Below are 26,527 nucleotides of genomic sequence, written 5' to 3' on the forward strand. Positions count from 1 at the left end.
TGCCTCTCTCTGTGTCTCTCATGAGTAAATGAATAAAAAATCCTAAAAATAAAAAATTCTTGTCAGCTAACAAGGAGCTTACATTCCACGCACCATTCTGATCACCTAAGAGAAAAGAGGGCAATTTTACTACCTAAAAATCGCTTTCATTCTTGCCAAAGTCTCACTGACAATCAGAAAAAAAAAAAAATACAGAAAAACCCTCTGTGCTTAGTCTTATCAGAAGGTAAGAGAGATTTCAAAGCTGCATTAATGAAAACAATTTGATTCTGGCACATAAACAAGCAGACAGATCAATGAGCCAAAATGAAGAGTCCCAAAAGATACTGGAAAACAGAATAATTTAATGTGTAAAAAAGGGCAATCATTAAGGGATAATGGATTATTCTACAAATATTATTGGAAAAGCCGGCCAACCATAAAGGGAAGAATTAAACTGAATCTTCTTTATGTCCTTATACTAAATGCTCTCATACTACGTGTTTAAAAAAGAGAAAAGTCATGAAAGTACCAGAAAAGAACATGAGATCATTTTTAATGAAATCTTGGAAGAGGAGAAAGTCTTCCTAATTAAGACAAAACTAAGAAGCCACAAATAAAAATACCGATGAGGTTGACTATATAAATATTTAACGTTTCATCCATACCAAAAATGATGTCAGAATACAAATGAAAAGATGGGGAAAATATTTGGAATACAAGTTATGGATAAAGGACAAATATATAAAGGGCTTACCATGAAAACAGGACTCAGGAACCACAAGCCAAAGGCCAACAACTCAAGTTTTTTAATGAGCAAAACATATAAACAAGAAGTTGACACACACGAAAGGGAAGCTAAATGGCGTATAAACAAATGCAAAGAAAACAAAAAAAGCAAATTCAGATCTATAAAATTTGTTTAAAAAATTTGTGTTGTTACCAATTAGGTTGACAAAGATCAAAACTTTGATAATATGCAGTGTTGCAGAAGATGTGCAGAAGCCAACATTGGCCTTGGATATGGAAAGAAGTGTAGACAGGTGTGACCTTTTCCAAATATCTGTCCAAGTAAGAATGCACAGACACGGCAGCTGCACTTCCAGGAACTCGTCGTGCAGATGTCCTCATGCATGTGAGCAGAGACAGGGCATCTGCAGCTTTGTCGGCCCTAGCTAGAGCCTGGAGCCCCCCTACACACTCACCGAGAGGTTAAATTGGTTAAATGCTGCTTGCATGCATTGTGAGCATTCACACAAAAGTATACTCCGCAGCTGGGTAAACGGATGCGGTGGTTATGTGTTCTAAGAGAAATAGCCTCCAAGGTCGCTAACTGGAAAAAACAAGGAGCAGAACAACACGTATGTTGTATGACGTGTGCTCGTGTGCATTTGGGTACACACTTGTTTGTTTGTTCAACAAAGCTTTACTGAGCAGCTGCCACATGTGAGCAGCTTTTCTAAGCAGTGAACAAAATAGACGAAATTTTCTCATATCAGCCTTTATGGAGCTCACATCCTTATTATATTCGATTTTAGTTTCTTATATCAATGGGGAGAAGAGTAATTGGAATAGGTCATTGGCCATAAGTCACATGTGGACAACAATAAAAAGATGAGTGAGGGGTATAGGGAGGGGTGCCCCTGTCAGTCAAGGTCTCTGAGAAAAGCCAAGGCTTGAGGAAGATGAGGGAGAGGGGCTTCACACCTGGATAGGGAAGAGCAGGCCTGCCAGGAGGAGCAGCAAGGGCAAAGGCCCCAGTGGCAGGATAGAGGAAGAGCCCAGGGCCAGAAAGGCTGAAGCAATGGGTGCCAAGGAGAGCAGGGGAGAGGTGGTCCAGAGGAGAGAGGGCATCGATGAGCATCAGCTGTTTGAGGGACTCTGGCTTAACATGCAGAGATATGACATGATCTGACCCCAAGTTTTAAGAAAATAGAAAATTTCCAAACAGATGCACACCATACCTAATGGTGGTCACTTCCAGGGAGGGAAAGAGTGGGAGGCCGGCAGGGAGGTATGGGAGAGAATTACTTTACATCATATTCTGTGGCCTGTTTTCTTCGTTTTCCTGTGGAAAATGTTTTTTCCATTAAGAACCCTTTTGCCTTGTGTAGAACACAAAATGAAAGACCATCCCCCAGAAAGGGACCCCACCCCATTCCTGGATGGCTCAATAATCTCCAGGTTGCCTGGGTGACATGTCAGGTTAGGTTCCCCTCCAGGGCATTGGGAGAAAGCTCCCAGGTAGAGAGGTGCAGGTGTCTGGGGCAGGACGCCTTTGGCATGTACAGGAGTTAGAGGGGATGTGAGCTGTCCTTCAATGCACTGCACACAAAGATGGTATAAATAGAAGGGAACAGAGTGATGCTAAGAGATGAGTTCAGGAAGTTGCACAAAACCCAAGTCCTGCCTCTCCTAGAACCCACACAAAGCCAAGAACGCCCTGGAAGGAGGGCATAGATGCAAACATCATCTGCCTAATGTGTGCTGGGCAGCAGGGTGTGGGGGATGTGTTTTGAAAAAATTTTTAGGAAAACCTATGGTTCATGAATATTTTTAAGGAAAAGATTTATAGAGGGGCACCTGGGTGGATCTGTTGGTTAAGCATCTGACTCTTGATTTCGGCTCAGGTCATGGTCACAGGGTCGTGAGGTGGAGCACCATGTCAGCAGGGAGTCTCCCTTGAGATTCTCTCTCCATCTCCCTCTGCCCCTCCCCCCACTTGCACATTCTCTCTCTAAAAATAAGTAAATAAATCTTAAAAAAAAAAAAAAAGAATTGTAGATAGCAGTCCACTTTTGAATATACCCAGGATGCCCTACCCTGTCCTCCACACCCATTCATATCACTCTGTCTCTTCAAGCCTGGTTCTGAAACCCTCACCTCTTTCAGAAAATTCTCTCCAGGGAATTCCACCTACCTTCATCCGTCTACCAGGAGATGCTCAGCACTCAGGCCACTAGGCCCACTTCCCTGGTCTATGGCAGATGTCAGCAGTGGACCTGCAAGCTTTGGGTGTGTTGAAATCAAATACTCGACCACATCACTGGGCCTCTCTGACCTTCTGTCTCCTCATCTTCAAAATGATTGCGTGAGATTAAAGGATCTTCATAAAATGATCTCGAACAAATCTACTCACTCAATTACTCTGTAGTTCTAAAGCAACTGGTTGTGGGGATAGCCCATGACCCAACCCAGAAAATGAGTTACTGCAAATGGAGCCCAGAAGCTCTGAGCAGGCCCAACTTTGTTGTAATAAGAACACAACCTTTCACATTGATGACTTTGAAGGGAACAGCTCTCCCTTGTATGAAACTTCCTACATATACTTTTAAAAAATGTTTGTGAGGTCCTCAAAGACAAGCCTTTTATCCTACTTTCCCTCATCTGCTCCATCTTTTAAGACTGAGCATTGAGTTATTGATAAGCCAAGTCAGTGAGAAAGGAAACCCAAACCAGTTTTTGCCTCTGCTTTTAGATTCAGCTGTTGCTCTGCCTCAAGCCCTGCCATGGCTGTCCGTTGTTCTTAGGAGAGAGGTTTGGTTGTGGTTTTGGTTTTTCGAGGTGACCCACCTTTACCCTCTACCTACCCACCTCCTAGCTTCAACTTGGATCATTCAGCCCATCAACCTTCCCAAAGTGAGCATCTCAAAGTGCTTTTCAGACCACCTGCATTGGAATTATCTGAAATTCTTGTTTAAAGTGCAGATCTCTGGGCCCCCATCAGACCTACTAAATCATGTTCTCTCAGTGTGGGCCCCAGGAATCTGCATTTTAGCACATGCATAAGGCAATTTGCAAGAACTCTGAGGTGTGAAAACCACTGCTTCTGCTCAGCCACTTCGACCTTCTTTTAATGTCTCAAGTGAACTAAACTTCTTCCCACTGAATTATCTAGTGGTCTGTAAAAAATTACTCCAAAATTTAACAGCTTGAAGCAATCAATGCTTATTACATCACAGTTTTTGTGGTGAAGAATTTAGGAAGCCAGACACTTCTGGCTTAAAGTCCCTCATGAGATCTCAGAGGTGTTGGCCAGGGCCACAGTCCCTTGAGGGGGTTGGAGAATCTGCTTTTGGGCTCTCTCGCATGGCTGTTGGCAGAAGGCTTCATGGACTTCTCCATAGGGCTGTTCATATGATGTGTGGCTCACACAGCAAGTGATCCAAGGCAGAGAGTGGGCACCCAAGACTAAAGTCACAGTCTTTTTATAACCTAACCTTACAGGGGACATACCACCACTTCTGCTGCGATGCCACTCATTAGAAGGGGGTCACTAAGTCCAGCCTCACACTCAAAAGGAAGAAAACAAGCTCTGCGTCTTGAAGGAGGGAGTATCAAAGGATTTGTGGACATATTTTTTTTTAAGATTTTATCTATTTATTTGAGAGAGAGAGAGAACAAGAGAGAGAGAGCAAGGTGAGGAACAAAGGGAGAAGCAGACTCCCCAGGTCCCAGGATCATGACCTGAGCTGAAAGCAGACACTTAACTGACTGAACCACCCAGGTGCCCTTGTGGGCATATTTTTTTAAATACTGCTCTATTTCCACATCTTAGCCAATGCAGTTTTTGGTAAGTGAAATGCCTCCCCATCCCCTACACACACACACACACACACACACACACACACACCACATGCACACTTGCCAGACTAAATCCTACTTGCCCTCATAGGTCAAGTCAAGATCACTTCCTTTAGGAGCTACCCTATATGGTCACAGAGGGGTGGTACAATCGCACAACTCCAGGTGGCACCATTCACCCGGTAGTCATTGTAGCCTTGTGTTTATTAAAACAATTTTCAGCAGATTCCTGAAAATATAAGAGGCCTACATTCTTGGATATCTGTCACAATTTTCAGGGGAGTCTTTGTCTGGCTGTAGGCCAATGAAGAGCCATCTCAGAAACCCCACAGCCCCATCTTGCATGGCACACTGTAAGGTCCCAGACTTACAGGAGGGCTCCTATCACATGCATGCCCTTTGGGGGACTACAGCCCAAACTCCACTTGCTGACTGAACTCCAGGCTGTGTAGTGTCTTTCAGGAAGTTGGCAGCACTGATGAGCGTGAGCTCTGGTTCTACAGGGCAGAGTTCCATGGTTATTTTCTGGGCACATGCATCCTCAGGTGGGTGGCTGTCCCATGCACTCACTGGAAGAGCTGTGAACTGCCAGCCCACAGATGATCTAGGGCAGGAACTGTGAATCAGGCTGGGCTGATAGATGCCTGTGTGGAGAGGCCATGCTGTCTGGTGAGGAAAACTGAGGTCTGGGAGTCAGATGCAATTTTTCTGCTTGTGTGAGCCCATGACATCTCTTAACCTGGATCTTCCCCATCTCAGGGTAATTGAAGTATTAAGTAAAGTGTGTGATCACACTGAAAATTTAGATGTTTCATACAAACATAAGTCATTGTTACACCGAGCCAAATCTGAGGGCAGGTAGGGGAGAAAGGAAGTCTAGAGCTCCAATATTTTATAGAAATCAAACAACCAAATCGAATCAGGAAGCACTGATTACCATGGAGTGTCACCCAGCTATTGAGAAGAGTGATTTAGATCTCTACCTGTTGACTTTAAGCACATCCATGACGATGTATTGTTAAGTGACAAAAACCAAGGAAATGTGCTACATGGCTGGCACAGTTGGTAGAGTGTGTGACCTTGATCTCAGGGTTATAGGTTCAAGTCCCACATTGGGTGTACAGATTACTTAAAATCTTTTAAAAAAAATGTATTTTGTAAGGTCCTGTCTTTGTAAAGACAATCATCTTAATCATAGGAAACAAACTGAGGGTCACTAGAGGTGAGGAATGTGAGGCGATGGGGTAACTGGGTGATATATATTAAGGAAGTCACATGATGTAATGAGCACTGAGAATTAAATAAGGCTGATGAATCAGTGATCTCTACATCTAAAACCAATAATACTTTATATGTTAATTAATTGAATTTAAATAAAATTTTTAAATAATAAATAAATAAATACATTAATATAGCCATTTCTACCTAACAGGCCAGGATTGTCATGTTATGCTACTCAAGGAGTTTCATTCACATTAGAGTCTATGTGAACCTGTGTCCCTCCCCCCATCATTGTGAAGTGGTGTAGTACTCAGCCTGTGCAACTGTACAAGGACCCCTGAATAAGATGCTGTGCAGGGCCTAGAGGCCATAAAAAGAAGAGTGAAGTAGTTACTACCCCTGTTTTGATTCACAGTTATCCTGTTGTGAGATCACCTGAGCATCAGCATCTCTGATCATCCTGCTTGAGCATTTTAGAGGCCAGAACTCTCCCAATGACAGGCACATGGGTGTCTCAAGAGCTTATGGCAAAAGCAGCTCAAATATGGGGCTCCCCTACATGATAGCCCACTCACCTCAATTTCCTCAGGAACAGATCCTCAAAAGTGGCTGAGACACTCAAGGACATGGGCATGAGAAGGTGAGGAGAGAGGATCCCTCAGGGAAAGCATCCAGGTTCACTGCAGCAATAATCAGAATAGGAGGGAAATTGGAATCAACCTGCACATCCATTAGGAATGGGTAAAGGAACTCTGGCCCCTCAAAGCGATCCAAAAGGATGGAGGCAATTTATGTACCTCAATGGGAAGAGCTGTCAAGCGAAAAAAGCAAGCTGCAGAATATGGATAGTGAGTGATTCCATTAAAAAAAAGGCCATATGTATTATGATACGTGTATATTATGTATATACATATACTAAATATATCTGTATCTGCTTTGAAAAAGAGTCTACAAGGTTATATGCCAACTGTAAACAATGATTACGTGCTGAGTAGACATCAAGAGGGAGAGATTTCCACTATTTACTCTAGATGCTCAATAAAAGAAGATCAAAAATGTATTGAAGTCACAAAAGCTGAATCTATGTCAGGGGTTCTTAACATCTTTTATATAAGATGCATAGGACCAAAAAAGGAAACTAATTATTTTAAAATGAAATAATCAAAATATTGTTTAAAACAGATGTTTTTGGGATCCCTGGGTGGCGCAGCGGTTTGGCGCCTGTCTTTGGCCCAAGGCGCGATCCTGGAGACCCGGGATCGAATCCCACATTGGGCTCCCGGTGCATGGAGCCTGCTTCTCCCTCTGCCTGTGTCTCTGCCTCTCTCTCTCTCTCTCTCTCTCTGTGACTATCATAAATAAAAAAAAAATTAAAAAAAAATAAAATAAAACAGATGTTTTTGTCCTATGGGTTTTATTCATGCATTATGTAACAAGATGTAGCAGCAAGCCTAATGCCTATCATCACTTCAAAAAAGTAATGAGCAATAAGCATGCACAATACTTCAAGATGTCCACAACCATCATGCGGTGTGAAAATGTCTGTAATTCCTACCAGTGACAAAGTTGTAGGTACTGTGAACACTTCACCCAAGTGCTAAAACTCACTGAGAGGTCGGTGGAAAGATGTAATTTTTTTTGACATCCAAGTTCATGAACTCCTGAATTCTATTTGTGGGACTCAAATGAAGAACTGTGATTGTTTCTGCCATCTAGAAGTTCAGCCCTTGTCTGGGGGTCAATTCCTCCTTTACTTCTGTGAGAGATCACTTTGGAGAATTTGTTGATTGTGTAGATGTACAGGATATTGATGTAGGGTGTCCAGTGTCAGTGAAATTCAGATGTCTCTCGTGGTCTTTTTTCCCAGCTTTCTTGAGATATAATTGATATATAACATTGTGTAAGTTTAAGGTATATAATGTGTTGATTTGATACATTTATGTATTGCAAAATGATTACTACCATAGCATTAGTTAACACCTCCATTCTGTCGCCTAATTACTTATTATTATAGCAAGAAAATTTTAAATCTTCTTAATAACTTTCAAGTATATAATACAGTATCATTAGTTATAATCACCAGGTTATACATTGATCCCTAGAACTTGTTAACCTTGTAACTGGAAATTTGTATCCTTTGACCAATATCTCCCCACTTCCCACTCCCAGGCCCCTGGAAACCACTCTACATCTGTTTCTCCGAGTTCAGCTTTTTTAGAATCCATGTATAAGTGATATCCTGCCCTATTTGTCTTTCTTTGTCGGATTTATAAAATAGATCTTTTATTGAGGCTGTTCTGAATAAGTAAATAAGGGCTGCACTTCCACAAATATGTTCAGTGGTGATTTGGTGGTGATGGTGGCAAAGATAGGGCTACAGATGAAGATGGTGGTGGTGGTGATGGTGGTGAAGCTGATGGTCATGGTGGTGGCATTAGTGGTGGTGGTGAAGGTGATGGCCATGGGAGTGGAGTTGCTGCTATTGTGTGTGTGTCCAAGAGCTACTCACTTTTGGTCATCAGAAGGTATAACTTCCTCACACTTTGGAAGCAGGACCATAAAGAGGGTGAAACAAAAGCCCTCTGTTCTGCTGAAGTGTTCTGAAGTCCCAAATGCACTATATTGTGATTGTCTTTTCCAGGCCAGGGAAACTAAACCATATCTTATGAATAAGGGGCAGTTGGTATTCCTGGTGGCAATTTTATTTGCAATCAAGAACAGAGGGAGGCTATTGACAGGGCTATTGACAAGGAGGAGGGAAGCGGCTTTTGGATCTCCGGGAGTAAGGTGCAATTAGGCCTGGATTGTGAGTTAATGAAGATGCACTGAGATCTGTGTTGGAAGTCGAGCTGTTCCTCACTAGGTAACAGAAATCAGATTAAGATTTGTAGGCCTCCCAGAGTAGATGCTTCTGGTATCAATTACTGTGCTTCTGTGATTCCGAGTCTTCAGAGTAGACTCATTGACTGTTACCATCTGGACAGAGCTGTGCTTCAGGAGGCTTCATGGACACCCAAAGGCTAGGTTGGGAAGAAGCCAGACAGCACTGACCTAGGACCTAGAGGCAATGCTGTATGTAATACAGTATCATTAGTTATGATCACCAAGGTGATTATAGGTACAGACTGACCAATGGCCACAACGAAGGTTTTCTGGAATATACAAGCATTCCTCAGAGTTACCCCCACAAAGTACCTGGGGACTTCCTGTTGTCTTTGGGTTGGAGGCTCAGACTCTTGGTATCTGAACATTAAGGGGACATGCATCTCCTAAAGTTTGTGAGTTCAAAGTCACCTTGATCACTTATATTTCAGGGAGGCCGAGTCACTTAAAACCAACATCATTTAACTTTGAAATGACAAAAATTAATTAATTAATTTAAGATCGAATGGAAGGGAAGAGAGTCGAGGGAGGAAGCAGATGGTGCAAGGGCAATGTCAAGAAGGGGGAGCCATGAAACAGCGCACTGCTTTCTCCGTGGGTGGAAACACACCTTGCCCCAAGTCCACAGAGGAGCCTACAGAAACCTGGAAAAGGTGGTAGGAAGTAGGGCTGTCTGTCGTAGAGAAGACGTAGAGAAGTGGAAAGGTAGACCTGATGATCCTTTTGCTCTGGAGACTCAGGGAAGTCCCATTCAGGTCCAAAGGGCCAGGGGCCAGTGCTGGATGCCTGGGCCTGGCTCCTTGCCCAGGGTCCAGTCGGGACAGTAAAAGAGCCCTGAGGTCTCCTTTGAACCTGCCCAGGCCAGTCTTCCAGGACAGAAAGGCAGGCAAGGAGTGAGTGTCCTGGAACAAGCAGTGTGCAAATGTAAGCACTGTCTCTGTGTTGCTGCGAGGGGTTGAGAGGGAGAGCCCCAACCCCAAAGCATGCCCGAGCTGGATGATGACTCCATGGTGCAACAGAAACAAACATGAGAATTGGGGCCAAGCATAAACTGGAGGCAGCTTTGCAAAGTTTGAAAAACTCACCAGGCCACTAAAAAAATTCAACGTGGCCAAAAAATTTGCTCATGGCAAATTTTTTTTTATGAGCAGCTGTCCTGATACTAATCTTGCCTCTTTCCGTAATCCCTTTTTCATGAGATTGGAGGGAACAGGTCAGGAGCCTAAGGAAAATACGCTGTCACAGAACCCCAGGGCTTCTGTGTAACGTGCACCAGGATTGTGATTGTCCGCCGTCTCCACTCCCAGAGGTAAGCCTGAGCATGCCACCTTCACGGCTGGGGCCCCCAGCACAAGCGAGCACTCTGTTCCCATTGGCATGGCTGCAAATGTGGGAAGGGGGAGGAGGAATCAGGTCTGGGAAATTGCATCCCTTCTGACAAAGGTGAGAGAGAAAATAATGTCAATTTAGAACCATCATAGACACATGGGTTGGTCATTAAACAGAGGAACCAGATGTTCAGTTTTCAGAGCCTGCCTCTTGGGCCCCCGAGATCCTATAAGGAAGGACATGTCAGGGGTACATGCTATATTTTTTTACCTGAATCGTTGTATCAGGTCTAGAAGGAACTTTATAGCAAAGCTGCCAACTCAATGCAAACTTTTCTGGTCAAGTGGTTTTTCCAGCCTCTGGACATTAGGAAAGAAACCATCTCTCCCCAGGGCATTTTGTTTGGGGTGTTAGGACTTGCCGTTGTAAAACTACTTCTGCTCAAGAAGTAGTTGAGCACCTACTATGTGCCAGGCTCTGGCAGCGTGGCAGTGGGACTGACCTTACCCAGATCCCATGGCACTCAGCCTCTCCACCCAAGCTCTGCTGGTCCAGCGGCACACAGGGGATGGGCTCGGAGTACGCATGCCTGGTAAGGAGGGGGTTCCAATAAAGCTGCTTCACAGAAGAGGGTGTCATAGCTGAACCTGCGGGTCAGGGCCACTAACTGAATACACCTGCCCTGCTTGAGGGTACACCATCAGGACTGCCTGCCTCGGTGAAACTCGGGTAGAGAAAACGATGTGGGAACAGGGGAGCAGCCTAGCTTGGGAATGAGAGCCCGTGTTCCCATCCCAAAGGAGTTCACTGACCCCAGTGTTAGCTAGCCAGCTAGGCCAGCAAGGATACAATCCTAAGGACAGTAAAATGCACAAGGACAATCTATAACACACAAAAGTGTGTGCAGAGGGCCTGGCACACTCAGGTGAGCTTCTTTCCAGCTATCTCTTTCTCTGGTACTAATTTCACTCTCCACAGGAGTCTTCCCGACTGGCAGGCACACAGAAATGATTCTAACGAGGCGGTTTGCCTGAAATGTGGTGTCTTTGCACATCTTTGTCTTGCACATTATTTGTGGACCCCAAATAATGCAGTGTTTTGGGGGCTGAGCAACTGAGTCTAGACAGGAAATGAGTTGATTCCATGAGACTTGCAAGGCCCCCAGCAAGATGTGCTTTCTAGAAGGGCATTGGGTGGGCTGGGGATTTTCATTTGCCCTAGAATATAAAGCGTGAGAGAAGAGATGGGGCTCTCGACACCAGGTCCAATATCTTTTTCATGACACTGTTTATTCTTCCCTGTACTGTATAGAAACCAGGTCGTGGTTTGGATCAAAGCACAGAATAGGGGGGTGGGCAGCAGGTTCCACCTAAAATTGAGGTGTTTCTGTACTCTACTGGCCCTGACTGCACCCCACCCCCAAAGTCCCAGAGAAATCTCTCATGCTGTAGTGTAACCTCAGTAGCTGGCTGTAGCTCTGGGTCCTGGGTAAGAGCTTGGGATGGAGGAGGGGGTGGTGAGGAAGAGGGAGGAAGAGGAAGTATTTCCTGATTACTTGACAAACATAAACCCAGGCCTGAGCTTCAGTCCAGGCTCTGATGACAGGGGATCACCATCTCAGGTCCCTGTTTACTCCCTCCCCCAACCCTCTCCACCCTCACTACTCTCTCATTCTGTCCTCTCTTATCTGGCACTGATAAAGTGCGGGCTCTGAAAATGTACGGTCACTCGAGAAGGGTGGGGATACCAAAAAGCTTCTAGGAATGAATGACTCAGCCCAGGCTGAAAAGAGCCACATTGTCTAGATGTGTCCATTTGCTCGCACACATCTCACAAAGAAAGCACTTTTATGATCTTTTTACCACCTCTGTTGACCCATGGAGCGAGGTTGCGGGCCTGGGATTCCTGCTGCTTCTGGTTTTCTGTCTCCACACACACATGGTTGGGATTCCTGAGCTGTATCTCTTGTTCTGTGGAACTTCTCGGCTACCTCCGAGGACCCTTATCAAAGCCTGAGGGTCAAAATCCCTACCTTCGGGGACCTGTATTTTGTTCTCCCTGTCCTAACAAAAATGACTAAGGGGACCACAGCAACGCCTTCATGCCTCCTACATGAAGACCTTGGGTCAAGAAAAGGAAGAAGATTAGCTGCTCATGCTGTGCTGGTCACACATGATGTTTATTAAAGTCCACCACTCTTGAAGGCCCCTCTGTCTTGGTCCCACGAGGCCTCCCATGCCAGTCAGAGAACTCCCAGGCCACCCCCAACTATTTGGCTTGCACACACCTCAGGTTTGCACAGTTACCTCCTGGAGGGCTTTCTGGCAGCATCTTATTGGTCAAGCAGCTTAATCTTCAAGACGTGGTCCTGGGTCACGGCTGAGACATCGCAGAATGCGGGACTATCTGATGTCTTTACAGACCCACCAGAGTGAAAATGACCAGCGGTCGAGGTCAAGCATTACTGTTTAAACACCAACGGTGGAATTTGCAAATGGGTAAATACCATATTGTGCGCAGGAGCCAAAGAATTTGTTCAAAAACAGCTACTCGGTATGTGTTGGAATGAGGCCTTGGTTACAGAGCAACGCAGAAGGGCCAGCAAAATACAGATTCTGGTGTTTCATAAACCTACTACAGCAGAGAGACTAAGTGAAGCAGCTCTCCTGCCAAACAGAAAATTCCAGATGCCAAGGAGAGAAATTAGAAGAGGCTGTGGAACATCAGAGAAAGCTAGTCCCCTCTTAGAGACGGAAGTTCAACATGTTCAGAGGACCCGGGGATAGCCCAGACCGCTCCAGCTGGGACTGGCCAAGGATGAGGTTACATTAGGAAGAATCCCTATTCCATTCCATGCCCCTGCCTGCTTGGGTCAGAGTTCAGCCCCCAGAAGGGCTATGTGCCTGTTCTGGGAGCCTCGGGGATCTCTCTCAGGTTCTTGTGAGCAAAGCTGGTGCCACCAAGCCTCCACTGGCCTCTGCCAGACCCAGGACAGTGAGTGGGACCCTGCATGCTGCTGTGTTGTGAAATCGAGAAGCTCTCCTCCCCCTTTCTGTACATACTCCAGGGCTTTCTAGGGTTTTAGGAAAAGAGCCTTTTAGGAGTTTGACTCACGGGTCCCCACCTCCATCACGCTCAGGGAGGTCTGGAGCAGAAGATAAATGTAAGCACCATGGATTACTGAGGATCATCCTCCCTCCCCCAATGACTGAGGCTTCAATACTGGGTCCAGCTGGTCTTGTTCAACTGCTTTTTCCCTGTAGCCCCCTCGGTGCTCATGCAAAGGTTAGTCATGGCTGGCCAGATGCCCACAGTGGCTGGGCTGTGAACCCCAGCTTGGGCTCAAGTAGTGTCCCCTAATTCAAAAAGAATTAAACTTTTTCTTTCTTAAAACTATCTTAGGAGGCAGCATGTCTGGACTATAGTCCCAGATACAAGCAATCTTCATCACAACATAAGGTGTTAATAACGTCCTTCCACTCATGCTCGTGTTGTTATAATAGGCTGAGAATTAACTTAATCTAAACAATGTTACCTATAAAGCAATCACTTTAGAGAGTATACAGATTCTTTTGTAAAAACTATTAAACACCTAGAAAACTCAAAAAAAAAAAAAAAACGACCAGAACTACTCCACCCTCAGAAGGGTTGGAAGAAATAATCCCAAATCTTTATAAATTCTAACACGCAATGTTAGACATTTGGTGGGACTAGCTTTGTTCATGAGAACCTCAGAGACATCGCTGGTGCTCCCAGAATAGACAAATCCATTCCCAAATCTACTCCATGGCTATAAACTCCCATAAAAGGCTAGAAGAGATAAAAATTCTTGTTGGAGGAATTTCTCACCTGCCTCTGTGTCTATAAATGATCCACGGATGCAAAATACAGTCATTCAGATTCACTGGAGGCCACCTATATTTTTGCAAGAATTCATTCTGGCCGAAAGCTGACAATCCAGGAATAGGTCCGGAGCTCCTAATTTATGTGGCTGGGCCAACACTACTCACAGCACCAAACGTGAGTGCCAAAGTTTCTGCAAGACTCCCATATGGTGACAATACACGTGGAGGGCAGATCTGACTTCTTCCAATGGCATCTATATCAACTTGCCCACCACATCCTCTACATCTCCATGAGGGGAAGCACGATGGCTCTTAACCACTTCATGAATGGAAACACAGAAATTCAGGTGAAGTCAAAGAAAAGAAAAGCTGCCAACGAAGCCTTGCATTGCTCTCTAGATAAACCCCAATTGTGAGATCAGCTAGGTCTCCCTATCATAACCAGATTCCCTTTGCCTCTAAAGACAAAGTCTGTCCGCCCTGAGACTAAGTTTAACATCGCTTGCTTTGGGGCCAATTGGGAACTGCCCAGAGCACGACCAATGCTAAGTGTGGTCTGACAAATAACAGCTGGGGTCTAGCCAGCAACTTCTCCCCTGCCAACTCTACTCCACAAGGCAAGTCTTTAAGTAGTACAGGGGAGAAAATCCCCTACTTCTCAGCCAGGGGACACTCACACCCCCACTGCTACTTTGTAAACCTACCAAGGAAAAAAAACATCTCAATACGAAGCTCAGGTGCCAGGTGGAGCAAGGTGGAATCACCCAGCACACCACCATGCTAGAGTTCTGAAGCTAATGCTCTCTTGGCTTCAAGTGTATCCTTTTATCCTATGCTGAGATGCTGGGATTTGGGATTCCCCAAACCACATTCCTGCTTTCGTCTCTGATAGGCTCTGCCCGTCATGGTTCCAGGGTGGGGGAACCTGTGAGACTGGAAGAGGAGGAAGGAATTCTCTCCTAGTTTGCTTCCTGTTTACCTCTGTGGGCTTCCTGTCCCTGTCTGTCTCCACTGGCAACGCTTCTTGTTCACTTGGGCAGTGTCAGTTTCTTCCAGAAGCATTGGAGTCCACTTTTTGGTTTTCTTAACAATCACAGAACCAACCTCAGCCAAACAGCTTCCCCTCCTCAGAGACTAAGGTACCAACCCCTCTGGAACTTTCTTCCAAGCTCAGCGACACCAGTACCAGTTGAGAAGCATCCCTGTCTCCTCCGCTTCAGAAATCTGAGATTCATCCCACATGCCCCTTCTCCAAATGCCTAACTTTTCATGAGTTCAATATGTTCCCTTTGTTCTCCCAGCCAGGAAACCTGCCTCCTGCAGGTGGCTACTTCCACAAATACCCTTGTGTTCTCTTCCTCCTTTTCCGTTACCTGATTAGTAATTCTTTACATCAGATTATCTCTGGCATCATAACTGGCGTGATTTCTGTGCCCTGCCTGGACTGGGACTAATTCACCCTCAGGTTCCAGGCATCTATGGCAGGAAGTAGAGCGTGGGGCTTCCCAGCCCATCTGACTGTGATGCTCGAGGGCGCGTGCCCACCCACCCACGACCCACATTCAGATCTGGTTTATCTCAGCCAACTTGTGCACAAGCAGAGATAAGTTCACATTTAAAGGACATAGTGAAATTTGTGGCAAATGGAGCTTAATTGCTGTACAATCTTGGGGGGATGACAGCAGGGACTCCCTGCTAAATATTTGAATGTTTTTCCTTGCTGGCTAGAAGGGAGCTGTACGGAAGCATCCTCATCATAGGTTTTCGAGGGAAGATGATCTTGTTATAGTTTGCAGTGGGATTTTCTCTGGAATCCGTATGAAGGCACATTGGCTCCGGGATAACAGTAGGACCCACAGTCGGTACAGAGTACGAGCTCCACATCGATAACATGGCCTCTGACCTCGTGTCCTTCAACACCACATTTCCAGAGGACTTAGATGACTTTCTCCTTTTCAGGTGTGTGATGCTGGAAGGCTTGCTCTGCCTGGATGTCCGTTGGCTTTCCTCAAATGCTTGCTTGCATTCCAGGTCTCTAGCTTTGCTTTTCTCAATGAGTCTTTTCACCATTGGAGACATATATGTGACATAGGCTGGCCAAGGGCTGTGTTTTTCAAGCATATTCAGGGGAAGCCCAATGTTTTCTGTGAGTTCTACCAGAAAATAGAAATATACATGATTTAGCAGCACTTGCATACAATCATTCAGTTCTTCAAAGAACCACATTTTGAATTTTTCCCCTCTTGCATAATTGGCCTTATACCCCGTGTTTTCAGTGGGGGAAAAAATTGAATCCAAAGACGGGAGACAGGGACACCTGGGTGACTCAGTGGTTGAGCATCTGCCTTTGGCTCAGGACATGATCCTGGAGTCCCAGGATCGAGTCCCACATCGGACTCCCTCTGCCTGTTTCTCTGCCTCTGAAACTGTGTGTTTCTCATGAATAAATAAGTAAAATCTTAAAAAAAAAAAGATGGAAGACAGAATGACATTTCATGGTATGCATCAATGAAAGAACAGCATGGCAGTAAAGGGTAGGGAACTTGGGAGTCCAGCAGGCTTGGCTTCAGATCTTTGTATAACATCAAATTATTTAGATTCTGAACTTCTATTTTTTTTCACCAACAAAATGGTTACCATGAGGCAATGGTAAGGATTAAATAAAACTTGGAGCAGTTCAGTTTAGGGCCTGAAAGCTTGGGCTTTGCAATTAGACTGGTTGAGTCCAAATTCTTTCTATATTTGCATAATCACTGTGAATCTGGAGAAGCCCCTTAGCCTTTCTAAACCTTAGTCGCCTTGTGTGTAAAATCATGGTGAGAATAAGACCAACTTCATAGAGCCTTTGTGGGTTAAAGGAAATAAGTTATGTGAAGCTGTTAGCACAGTACCTGGCATGTAATAGTCAGTAAATGGTAACTATGAACATTTTGGCCATGTGTCCTTGCCTGGATTGTTTCATTTAATCCCTGTTATACCTTTCAATGGGTGTTATCCTCCAGTTAGCTGAGGATGAGACCAAGGCTGACTAGCTTGCATAACTAGCAAACAGTGGATTTGAAGTCAAATCTAACAGGCTCAGAAATCCTTAGCTTTTCACTATAGTGCTGGCCAGAAGTTTTTGGGTATTTGGGTTAAGGAAGCTTTACTAGAAAATTCTATTCATGAGTTTGCCAAGCAGCCTGTTCCTTTATAGATACCAAATCATGGGCAGGTCAGTCCCTACCTCTTCCTTTTGCAACTTCACTCCATCAAGCAGAAATGCCTCATGATGTCTCTCCCGCTGGTGCTACATTCCCTGTTTTCTCAAATGGTGCATACTTTGATCATTTCAATAGGGGGTTGAGAGACAAGAAAGTTAAAAGGTTGCTCTTGCCATCTCCAACCTAAATTCAGTGAAAAACACCATCACTTGGGATAATCAGAGAAAATGCAGATCATATAGTTATTCCCAGGCTGCCTCATGGACATTCAGGAGCTGAAACTCATCTAGGGACAGATCTGTCAGTAGAGAAAGTGTTGTGAAGGGCTTCATCTCCCTGCAAGAGTTGTGTATCATTCTGCCTGAGGAAGGCAAGATGTGTGACATCACCTCTCCCTAAAAAAATGCACATTAAAGCTTCCAAGTGCAGACCCAATGGTTCATTTTTGTCTCCTCAAAGCAAATGCAAAATGCAAAGATCTGGGGGCGCTGGGCTGGCTTGGTCAGTAGAGCATACAACTACTGGTCTCAGGGTTGTGAGTTCGAGCCCCACGTTCGGTGTAGAGATTACTTAAAATTAAAGTCTTTTTTTTAAAAATGCAGAGATCGGGGATCCCTGGGTGGCGCAGCGGTTTGGCGCCTGCCTTTGGCCCGGGGCGCGATCCTGGAGGCCCGGGATCGAATCCCACGTCGGGCTCCCGGTGCATGGAGCCTGCTTCTCCCTCTGCCTGTGTCTCTGCCTCTCTCTCTCTCTCTGTGACTATCATAAATAAATTAAAAAAAAATTTTAAAAAAAAATGCAAAGATCTTGCAGGTTAAGGCATTTGCTTGTATAGGGTGAAACTATACTCAACTGAAGCAAAATAGAGGAGCAGCCCTCCTTCCTCTCCAGGGCATGCTACATACTCTGTGTAACAAGAGTGGCCACCTCAAGCCCTACCTCTATGTCTTCCCACCCCAGATCTTTAGCTTTAGCTCTCAGCTAGTAGCAGGAGCTCCCACTGCTAAGGCCCCAAGCCCTACCTTCCTCTGTCTTCATCTTTCTTGCATCAATCACCTCCATCACTAAAGAGTTCTTCATACCGAAGGTCCAAATACCTTGGGGAAAATACACTTGTTAGCCAGGGCTACCACAGGGTGACCTGAGAGAAGAGGATGCACCATCCATGGAGCTGGGAAGATGCAAGGTGGGCTCAGCACAAGAGGTCACAGTAAATGTCATCTACTCTGCCAGGGTCCAACCATGGTCATGGACTGGGCCAAGTTTCTATATCCTGGCTACACTTCTCCACTGCCACTGGGGAGAGGAGGAGTGGCAGCGAAGGGCAGCTGTCAGGAGTCAATGCACAGGCCCCAAGAACAGGATGAAATAGAAAACTCTCAGTGCTCTACATGGCCATGTGTGTAGACAGTTTGATGGGAACCGTGTTCCAATGGTTCTGAAACTGGCAGGTGCATCAGCCCAGAGGACTTGTTAAAACACAGAGTGCTGAGCCCTGCCTCTAGAGTTCCTGATTCAACAATCCATGTTCAACATCAGAGGTGGGGAGGGAAATGCTGACGATGTATAAGGTTTTATAATTAACTCCTACTGACAAGAAACAGGTCCTAGAGACCTCTGTAATTCCTTTCCAGTTCTAAGACTGGAAAATGCGCATCTGAGAGTTTTTAGCCAAGAACTCATCATTTTGTGTGTTCGGAATGGGATATTTCTGTGGCCCTTGAACATTTGAAATGTCGTGGAGCATTTCTACCACCCCCTGCCAATGTCCAGTGAAAAAAGTCTCAGATGGTTTTTAACAAGTTCCCAGGTGATGCTGGGGCTGTGAGTCAGGAGACCACACCATGAGAACCACCAGTCGCAAGCAGGGCTTCTGAAACTTGAGTGAACACTACCATTGCCTGGGGAGCTTGTAAAAGCACGGACGGACACTCGGTGACCCACACTCCTGCGATTCTGATTCAGTAGATCTGCTCTGGGGACCAAAGAATTTGCACTTTCAGGAAGCTCCCAGGAGAGGCTGCTGGTCTGGGGACCACACACTAAGTAGTGCTGGTTTAGACTGAATAATGATTCTACATGTTTCTGCTGCAACATCTGCAAGGGTTGACTTGTTCAGATGTGAAACACTCCCCTAAGATAAGCAAATTCCCAGGTTTTCCATCTCCTTTTTTGCCTCCTAACCCAGGAACCTTTGTGGAATGCAAATATGTTACTGACAAGGTCAACCTTAAATCCTACTATGTTTCTAAAGTAAGTTATCACCAGTGTCAGCATTTTATTATAACACACTTAACAAAGGATAGCGTCCTAGACATTTTTTCATACTCTTTAAAAAAAAATTCTACTTTTTGTCAAGCCTATTTAGATCCAGGCCTTATGGAGTCCCTACTGTTCCATCTGAGAGGTAAGCTTTCACAACACATTTTTAGGAGAATTTACAGTATCATTTTTCTGAAGTTAGAGAAGAAATGATGTTCACACAGACCTCTAACCTATAGCTTCAGGTAATAATAAACAACTAAAAAAGAAAGTTCCTTTTCTCCTTCTGAGACCCACCATAGATCTCAGAATTACAAGCCACCCATCCCAAGTCTCCAGTAATGTAGAGGATGTCATCCCATGCCTGTTCACCTCCAATGGAAGAGATTCTTGGCTTATCCCCCATATCTGTATAACTGTTAAAAATGTGTTTGTACCTCTCTCCATATGTACAATAGGATTAATCCATCATGCTGGATGATGGGATAATGTTTTGAATTCATGATATTTGGGGAATTTTGGATAATGCCATTCATTCTTGCTTCTAAGTTTCTAGTTAATAAAGCTTGAAGCCTCAAAGAGGTTCAGGTCTTAGCAAATTATTTGTTTCAGTGCCAGCGTGCATTTGTGTAACCCAACATCTTCCTCAAAGCCTTTCACCATATCTCACTGGATCCCACAGCCTTCTGTGGATGATCAACAATTCTATGGAATGGTAAGTTTTTGCCATACCTGCTGATGCAGGAACCAGAGAACTACAAACCCAAGGCAGGGAATGTTTGAGACCGCCTCAGAACTCATGGGGAGGACTTGTTTGTTTGAAAATAAAGGAGACAAATAGTTGACATTAAGTCTGAAGACAAGCTGTGGGCTTTTATAATTTCCTTCAACTCTGGCACAAAGGTTCCATTTTGTATCCCTATAAATGAAATGCAGAGCAGCAGTCTACAGACAGAAACAGCATTGATGGGAGGGGCTGGAGGCATAAGATTGAAGTGGGTTTCTTGTTTCTCCTACAGGCACAAAGGCCTATGTTCAATACACTGGATTTTCAAGCCCAGCTCCTCCCACCAATCTCTTGTCCCACCATTTCCAGAATCTCATCTGATATGCTGGCCTTGGCCTAAATAAAATCAAAGGAATGACACGTACCTGGAATCTGACACAAATTTGTGACCTTGATCATGTTCCTTAACCTCTTAGGACCTCCATTATCTCACTTGGGAGATGAAGATGAATCTTTGCCCTGTTTCTCTCACAGAGGTATGGCCGTTAGAATAAACTGTCCAGAAATGAAAGTGCTTCTAAACTGGCAGTCCTCCAACTTTGCTGCACACTGGAATTACCAGGGATCTTTTAAAAATTCATATGCTGGCTCCACCTGCAGCACTGTGATTTACTTGGAATGGGATGGAATACAGCCATCAGAATCAAAAAGCTTGGTTCTAATGTGCAGCAAGTTTTGGGAGCCACTGTTCTAGGAACCCAATCAAAAATCACGGAAGATTTACAGAGTGTTCACTACTTAGAAATAAGAAATAGGTTCGGGGGATCATTCAGGCCTTCTGCAGTTTCAAGACGTACTTTCATTGAAGGATTCTTGAATAGATATGTATAAATATATTCATAGTACTGAATGCCAGTGGCCTTTAAACATTTAAAAGGACTATAGTACATTTCCACTACCACCTGCCAAAATCAGAATTTACTTAGATCAAAGGACAGCCAGAGCCTTTAAACACTGAGCTAAGAAAACTGGCTCTGGATGGTGTTCTCATGCAAAGCTAATCTCACCCTCTGTGGCCACAAGCTGCATCCTTATCTCAGGAAACCATCTCGCAAAGGGATTTTGTGGATTCCAGGCAAAACTGATGGATGAGTGCATTGACACAAGTCAACCCCACTCAGACGTTTTAGGCCACTAACGCTGTGGAAGTAATGTCATTTGCACACTCATGATGGGCAAAACATTATCTTAATCCAGTGTTTCCTAAACCGTGTCCCAGAGAATACAAGAAACTCTCAAGATGTTAATTGGTATTACTTAAAGGGAGGGGGGGATTGTCCATGTCGAGGGTCACCCTGTAAGGTGTAAGAGTCACCCTTACACCCTTTATAAGGCCACATAGATTGTTTAATCCAGGGGGGCACCATTCACATAATCCATGTTGTTGAGCAATATAAATACAGCAGGCCTGCCCTTAGTCAGGGAAGTTTGAGAAATAGTCTGTTAAACAAATTCCTTTAGTGCAGCACTTCTCAGAGACTCTAATATGTTACCTTGCTCTGTAACCCTCCAAAGGGAGATTGCTATTCAGTATCCCCTCATCTCACTTGACCAGGGCATCATCCCTATGTCCATCCACTCATTCATTGGGTAGAGCAAGTCATGGACCCAGTAACCAGGAAAACATTTGTGTGGATTCTAAAGCAATGTCCTTCTGCAGCCTTGTTTTGGAACTCTGAGCAGCAGAGACAGTGATGACATAAGACGATGGAAGGATGAACTTGCTCAAGGTATAGCCAGATCTTCGATGACTCACTTCCTCTGAAATCAGCGTCAGAGGCTTGGTCCCAAGAAAGTGCCCATACCAAAAAGAATAAGCCTACATAAGGGCCTTGTGCTCCACTTGGAAACTAGACCCATTTTCCTCTCTTCAGCCTCTTTCCTCTCTCCCCTGCTCCAATCTGCAGGCATCTTGTCTTGTTTGCATCTCATCTCCCACTCTTCTCCTTGAGCCATACCTAGGAGTATTGGCTGGCCCCAGAAGGAGAACAATTTCCCAAACAGGAAACTGATGCTGAGTTTTGTTTCACCTCTGCGTGTTATCCCCCTCTTCCCCACAGCCTCGCATATCCTCCCCTGCCCTCTGTTTCCTTTTCTGCCCTCTGGCTACTCTTCATTTATTTTGGCTGGAGAGGAAGCTGCTACTTAGGCTATTAGCATCTTGGAAGGTTTATCTCTAAAATCAGCAGAAATGTTCCTGGGCATAAATCAACTTGGTGCAGTGTGTGGTTGATGTGCTGACGTCCATCCCAAGTGCCCTGCCTGGGAGACACATAGAGCCTCCTCCCTTACAGGCCAAATGCATGCTCTGACCCCCAGCATTCTAGGGAAATACAGCGCACATCCAACAGGCTTCCCATTAGCCCTCTCTCTTCATGACTCTTTCCACCTCTCTACCTTGCCTATCCCGGGAACGCTATGGAAACTCATCTCTACTTATCATAGCCTCATCTCTACTTCTTGGGCTCTAGGGGGATACACACAAGATAATGGTTTGATGTGTCTTTAGAGACACTGATGCTGGGGAATGTGGGGAATCCTAGAACTGTTAAGACAGAGGAGAGTGAGTGGGGAGGAGCAAGTGATCTTCCTCTCTCCTTATGCAACAATGTGCTGGCCACCTTCCCAACCTCATCTCCCCAAACACATACACTCTACTCCAAGGAGAGGAGAAACAAGCCCATTATTGCTCTCTGTTAAGTTGCACACGATGGGCAGCACAGTTGGTCATTGTCAGCATGTTCTAATACAGACAATCCCTCTCTCTAAGGGAAGCAACTATCTCTAACTTCATCTGGGGTGGGGAGGTGGGAGTCTAATCAGAATTGCCCATCTTTGGGGCACCCTGGTGGCTCAGTCAGTTAAACGGTTGCCTTCAGCTTAGGTCACAATCTCAGGGTCCTGGGATCCTCCCTACTCAGTGGGAGCCTGCTTCTCCCTCTCCTCCTCATTCATGCTCTCTGTTGCCATCTCTGTCTTTCTATCAAATAAATAAATAAAATCTTAAGAAAAAAAAAAAAGAATTACCCATCTTCTAACACAGACCTGGCATTACTGATTCAGCATTTTTGGTGGTGGGAAGGGGATACATTGCTTCTTGAAAATGTTTCTATACATACATTCACCTTGTGAATGCTCCACATTCACCTCTTGCTTTGGAGTCTCTATCCTCCTCAATGTCAAAGGCTCACAGGGCAGATTTGTTTTCTGTGCCAATAACAAATCAAAAAGAATAATCCATGTTATCTTCATTGTCAAGAGAAAAAAAGTAGACAAGTCCCTGTGCATAGGCCAAAGCAAGTCCCAGCAGCCATCCTGCAGATGGTTACTGAGCATCTTCAAGTACCAGGTATTGCAGTGGGTACTAAAGACACAAAGCAGAATGAGGCACAGCCTTGGTTCAAGGAACTCACAGCACCTTGAAGAAGACAGACCACAAGATTCCTAGCTCAGACTGGGTGGCAAGGGATGTCAAGAAACAGATTCAAGAAGAATTAGTGCTGAGTCTTGAAAGACAAGGGAAATGTGGACAAGCATGGTTTCAATGCTAGCCTCAGTGTTGCAGGGCTAATGGGAGTGACATGCTCAAGGCCCACATTCTTCTTCCAGTATGCAGATCATAGAGGCTGTTTCCATATGGGATCCTTTCTGCATCTGAACTATAGCATTGAGTCCGCTAAATGAGCACTTTACAAATCCGCTATGGGAAGCAGCATTGGGCTTTGTATACCAATCAGCTAGAGCTACAGATCTGAATCTTATATTTACCCAAGGTCTATTCAGTCATAAATATTAAAATTTCCATTTTTAAGATGTAATATGAAGACCCATTAGACACAAAGCTCATACAGTCATATTATCTTTAGATCAAGTTCCAAATTTTAACATCAAATTTCTGGAACAAGCCAAACAGTCATAATCAAGAAGAGAGCTTTTCAACCTTTTCCTTCCAATGGACATTTTGGGGACACTTGTACATGGATAGGCTAGACAGGTAGGAAAAATGTGGAAAAAACAAGCAGCAAGAAATAGTATTATAATTTCAGATTCAGGAAATCAAAACTGAAAGGCTTTCAGGAATTTGTTGCTCCGAGACCCTCTCTGCCTGACAGCTGGCTCATGAGCAATGGGACTATGAAAATGTGTGGCCCCACAGTGTTTAATCAATCAGAAAAAGGAAGTCCTGCTTCACTGGAACAATGGGACATTGTAAACCTAGAGAACACATGGGGGAAACAGGCCGGCATTTCCCAGGACTGGCCTCAATCAATGGGCCAGACCACCCCCTTTTGAAATGTTCAGAGCACTAGAATCCAGGCCAGTGTTTGTTTTGAAGAAGAGGATTTGCATTTGCAACTTGGCCTAGAAGCAAAGCACCAAAGCAAATCTATAGGATTCAATTATTCCATCAGTCCCATTGACAGCAAGTCCTCAGTACCACACAGTTACCCCAGCTTATGCCAGAATGTGAGAAAATTCACACATCGCACGGTGCATCCAACTCTTGGGACCCAGAAAACTCCCAATTATGATTAAATCACAACTCTCAAATGTCTGGGATGAGTTTGTCCCCACCTGAACCTCAATCCAAACAAATCATCCTCCTGAAAACTAAGAGTTTGACAATACTTTGTCCTGGATCTCCTCGTTCATACTCAGCAACAACTTCAGTCCTACCTAAGACAACTTACAAAATGGAAATGAACATAATAGAAGAAGTGACATCTGGGAAGGAGGAGAGGAAGGAAAGCTTTGAAGAGGGATACTCAGCACTATTACAAATGGAAGGTGAGGTGAAGGAGGCTAATTTCAATGCTGTGCCAAGACAGCCCTATGTCATTAGCATAGTCCCATACTCCTTCCTGCATGTGGCCAGTCCCCTTGTGCACTAGCATACAGGGAGGAATCAGAACAAATCATCACCTTTCCTAGAAAAGCAATTCAAGGCATGTATCATGTCAATAATGGGCAGTTGCATTTTGTTGTATTCATTTGTATGTAGCCTCATAATAGAAATTCTACATCAGCATTATAGAAAGCTTGGAAAACATTGTTTTTTAATCTTAAAATCCCATAACCATCAAACAACATTTATTTGTGTGCTCTTGTTCTTTGTTTACATGGTTATGGCCAAAAACTGTACACATCCTTCTGAATCCATCATTTTTGCCCTGACATTAGATTGTATTTTCTCGCGTTCTTAGAGATTCCTCATGGTTATTTTAGAGGCTGCTTAGTAATCCATCAAGTGAATGAACTATTATGAATCATGCCTGCATTGAGGAATTTTAAAGTGTTCCAATTTTAGCCACTGTAAGTGATGGCAGTGTCTTTTAAAATGGAGAATGCATTGGTGCCCTTCTGTTGTTTATAAACCTGAATATAGCAAGGTGCTCAGGAAATGTCGGCTGCTGGTGTTTAGTCTCCCAAAGATCTCAGTACTGCCAAAGCCATTTCCCTCTCATCCCGGAGAGGTGATTAGTCTCCTCCCTGCTCCCCTGTCTTCATGGACAAAGTGCAACTAGGATATTTGTGGCCATGGTCTCTAGGGGTCCTACCAAGGTCTATCATTCACTGGAGCACAACCCATAGTGATAAGGTTGGAAACTAATACAAAATCTGTGAGCGATGGCTCCCAGTGCCAACATGAGGCAAACTGCAGGCAGGAGAACTGTAGCTAAAACCTCTCCCACTGCCACCCCAGTCCGAAGGGTCATGAGAGAAGTTTTAAAAGTATCAGCTCTCTGAGGACAAGACCAGCTATGCACAGGGATATTGCCCCCCAAAAGCAGTCTGCTTGCTGCAATGCTTTAAGACTGTGTGTGTTAGTGAGGAGGCAGCAATGAGATCAATGAAAGATACTCTAAATTTTCAAGATATGGTGCCTTGAGCTCAAGGCATGGGAGCCATGTGAAAGCCACTCAACAACTATCTCCAAACAAGGAGGTAAAAAGCATTCCAGCCAATTGTCAAAGCACTGAGTGACTGCTGAGGGAACCAAAAAACCTCAAAAAGCAAACCAATTCCCCACAAAAATGCAATGAGCATGAGCCATTTAGTGAAGGAGCCATCAATTCCAATTCCCCACTCCACCCGCTAGCTGTAGTGAGACCACTCGAGCATTATTGCTCCCAAATGAAATCATATATGCTCTTGATAAGGTACCTGAGGCATCAAGAAATTGTCAAATTGTGCATCATCCTTTCTAGTGAGAAAGCAAGGAAGTATGAAAAAGATCTTTCCAAAGTTTACAAGTTTCTTCTAGCAGTGCACCAAAGGAGGATGCTGTGGACCTGGGAAGGCCCATATTTGTTCTCTGAGAAGTGACTGAATAGAAGAGGGGGGCCTCACTGGTTTTGGAGGTTGACAAAAGTGGTCCCTTTTGCTCTTGTTTACTCAGCAGTCTTCTGAAAATTGACATATCAAATTACTCA

General features: G+C 44.6%; 1 protein-coding gene across 1 annotated transcript in view; it reads right to left on the reverse strand.

Annotated features, from left to right (window-relative positions):
• Positions 1–12,156: 12,156 nt before the first annotated feature.
• The window catches only part of CDRT4 (CMT1A duplicated region transcript 4), a 42,418-nt gene continuing 28,047 nt past the window's right edge, over positions 12,157–26,527 (reverse strand). The window contains exons 4-5 of the mRNA XM_072730400.1: positions 18,067–18,141; positions 12,157–15,994 (exon numbers count right to left, since the gene is read on the reverse strand). Of these exons, the coding sequence (XP_072586501.1) occupies positions 15,537–15,994; positions 18,067–18,141 (533 nt within the window). The 3' untranslated portion in view covers positions 12,157–15,536. The remainder of the gene's footprint in view (positions 15,995–18,066; positions 18,142–26,527) is intronic.

This window comes from Vulpes vulpes, chromosome 12 (assembly GCF_048418805.1).
Source record: "Vulpes vulpes isolate BD-2025 chromosome 12, VulVul3, whole genome shotgun sequence".
Lineage (NCBI taxonomy): Eukaryota > Metazoa > Chordata > Mammalia > Carnivora > Canidae > Vulpes > Vulpes vulpes.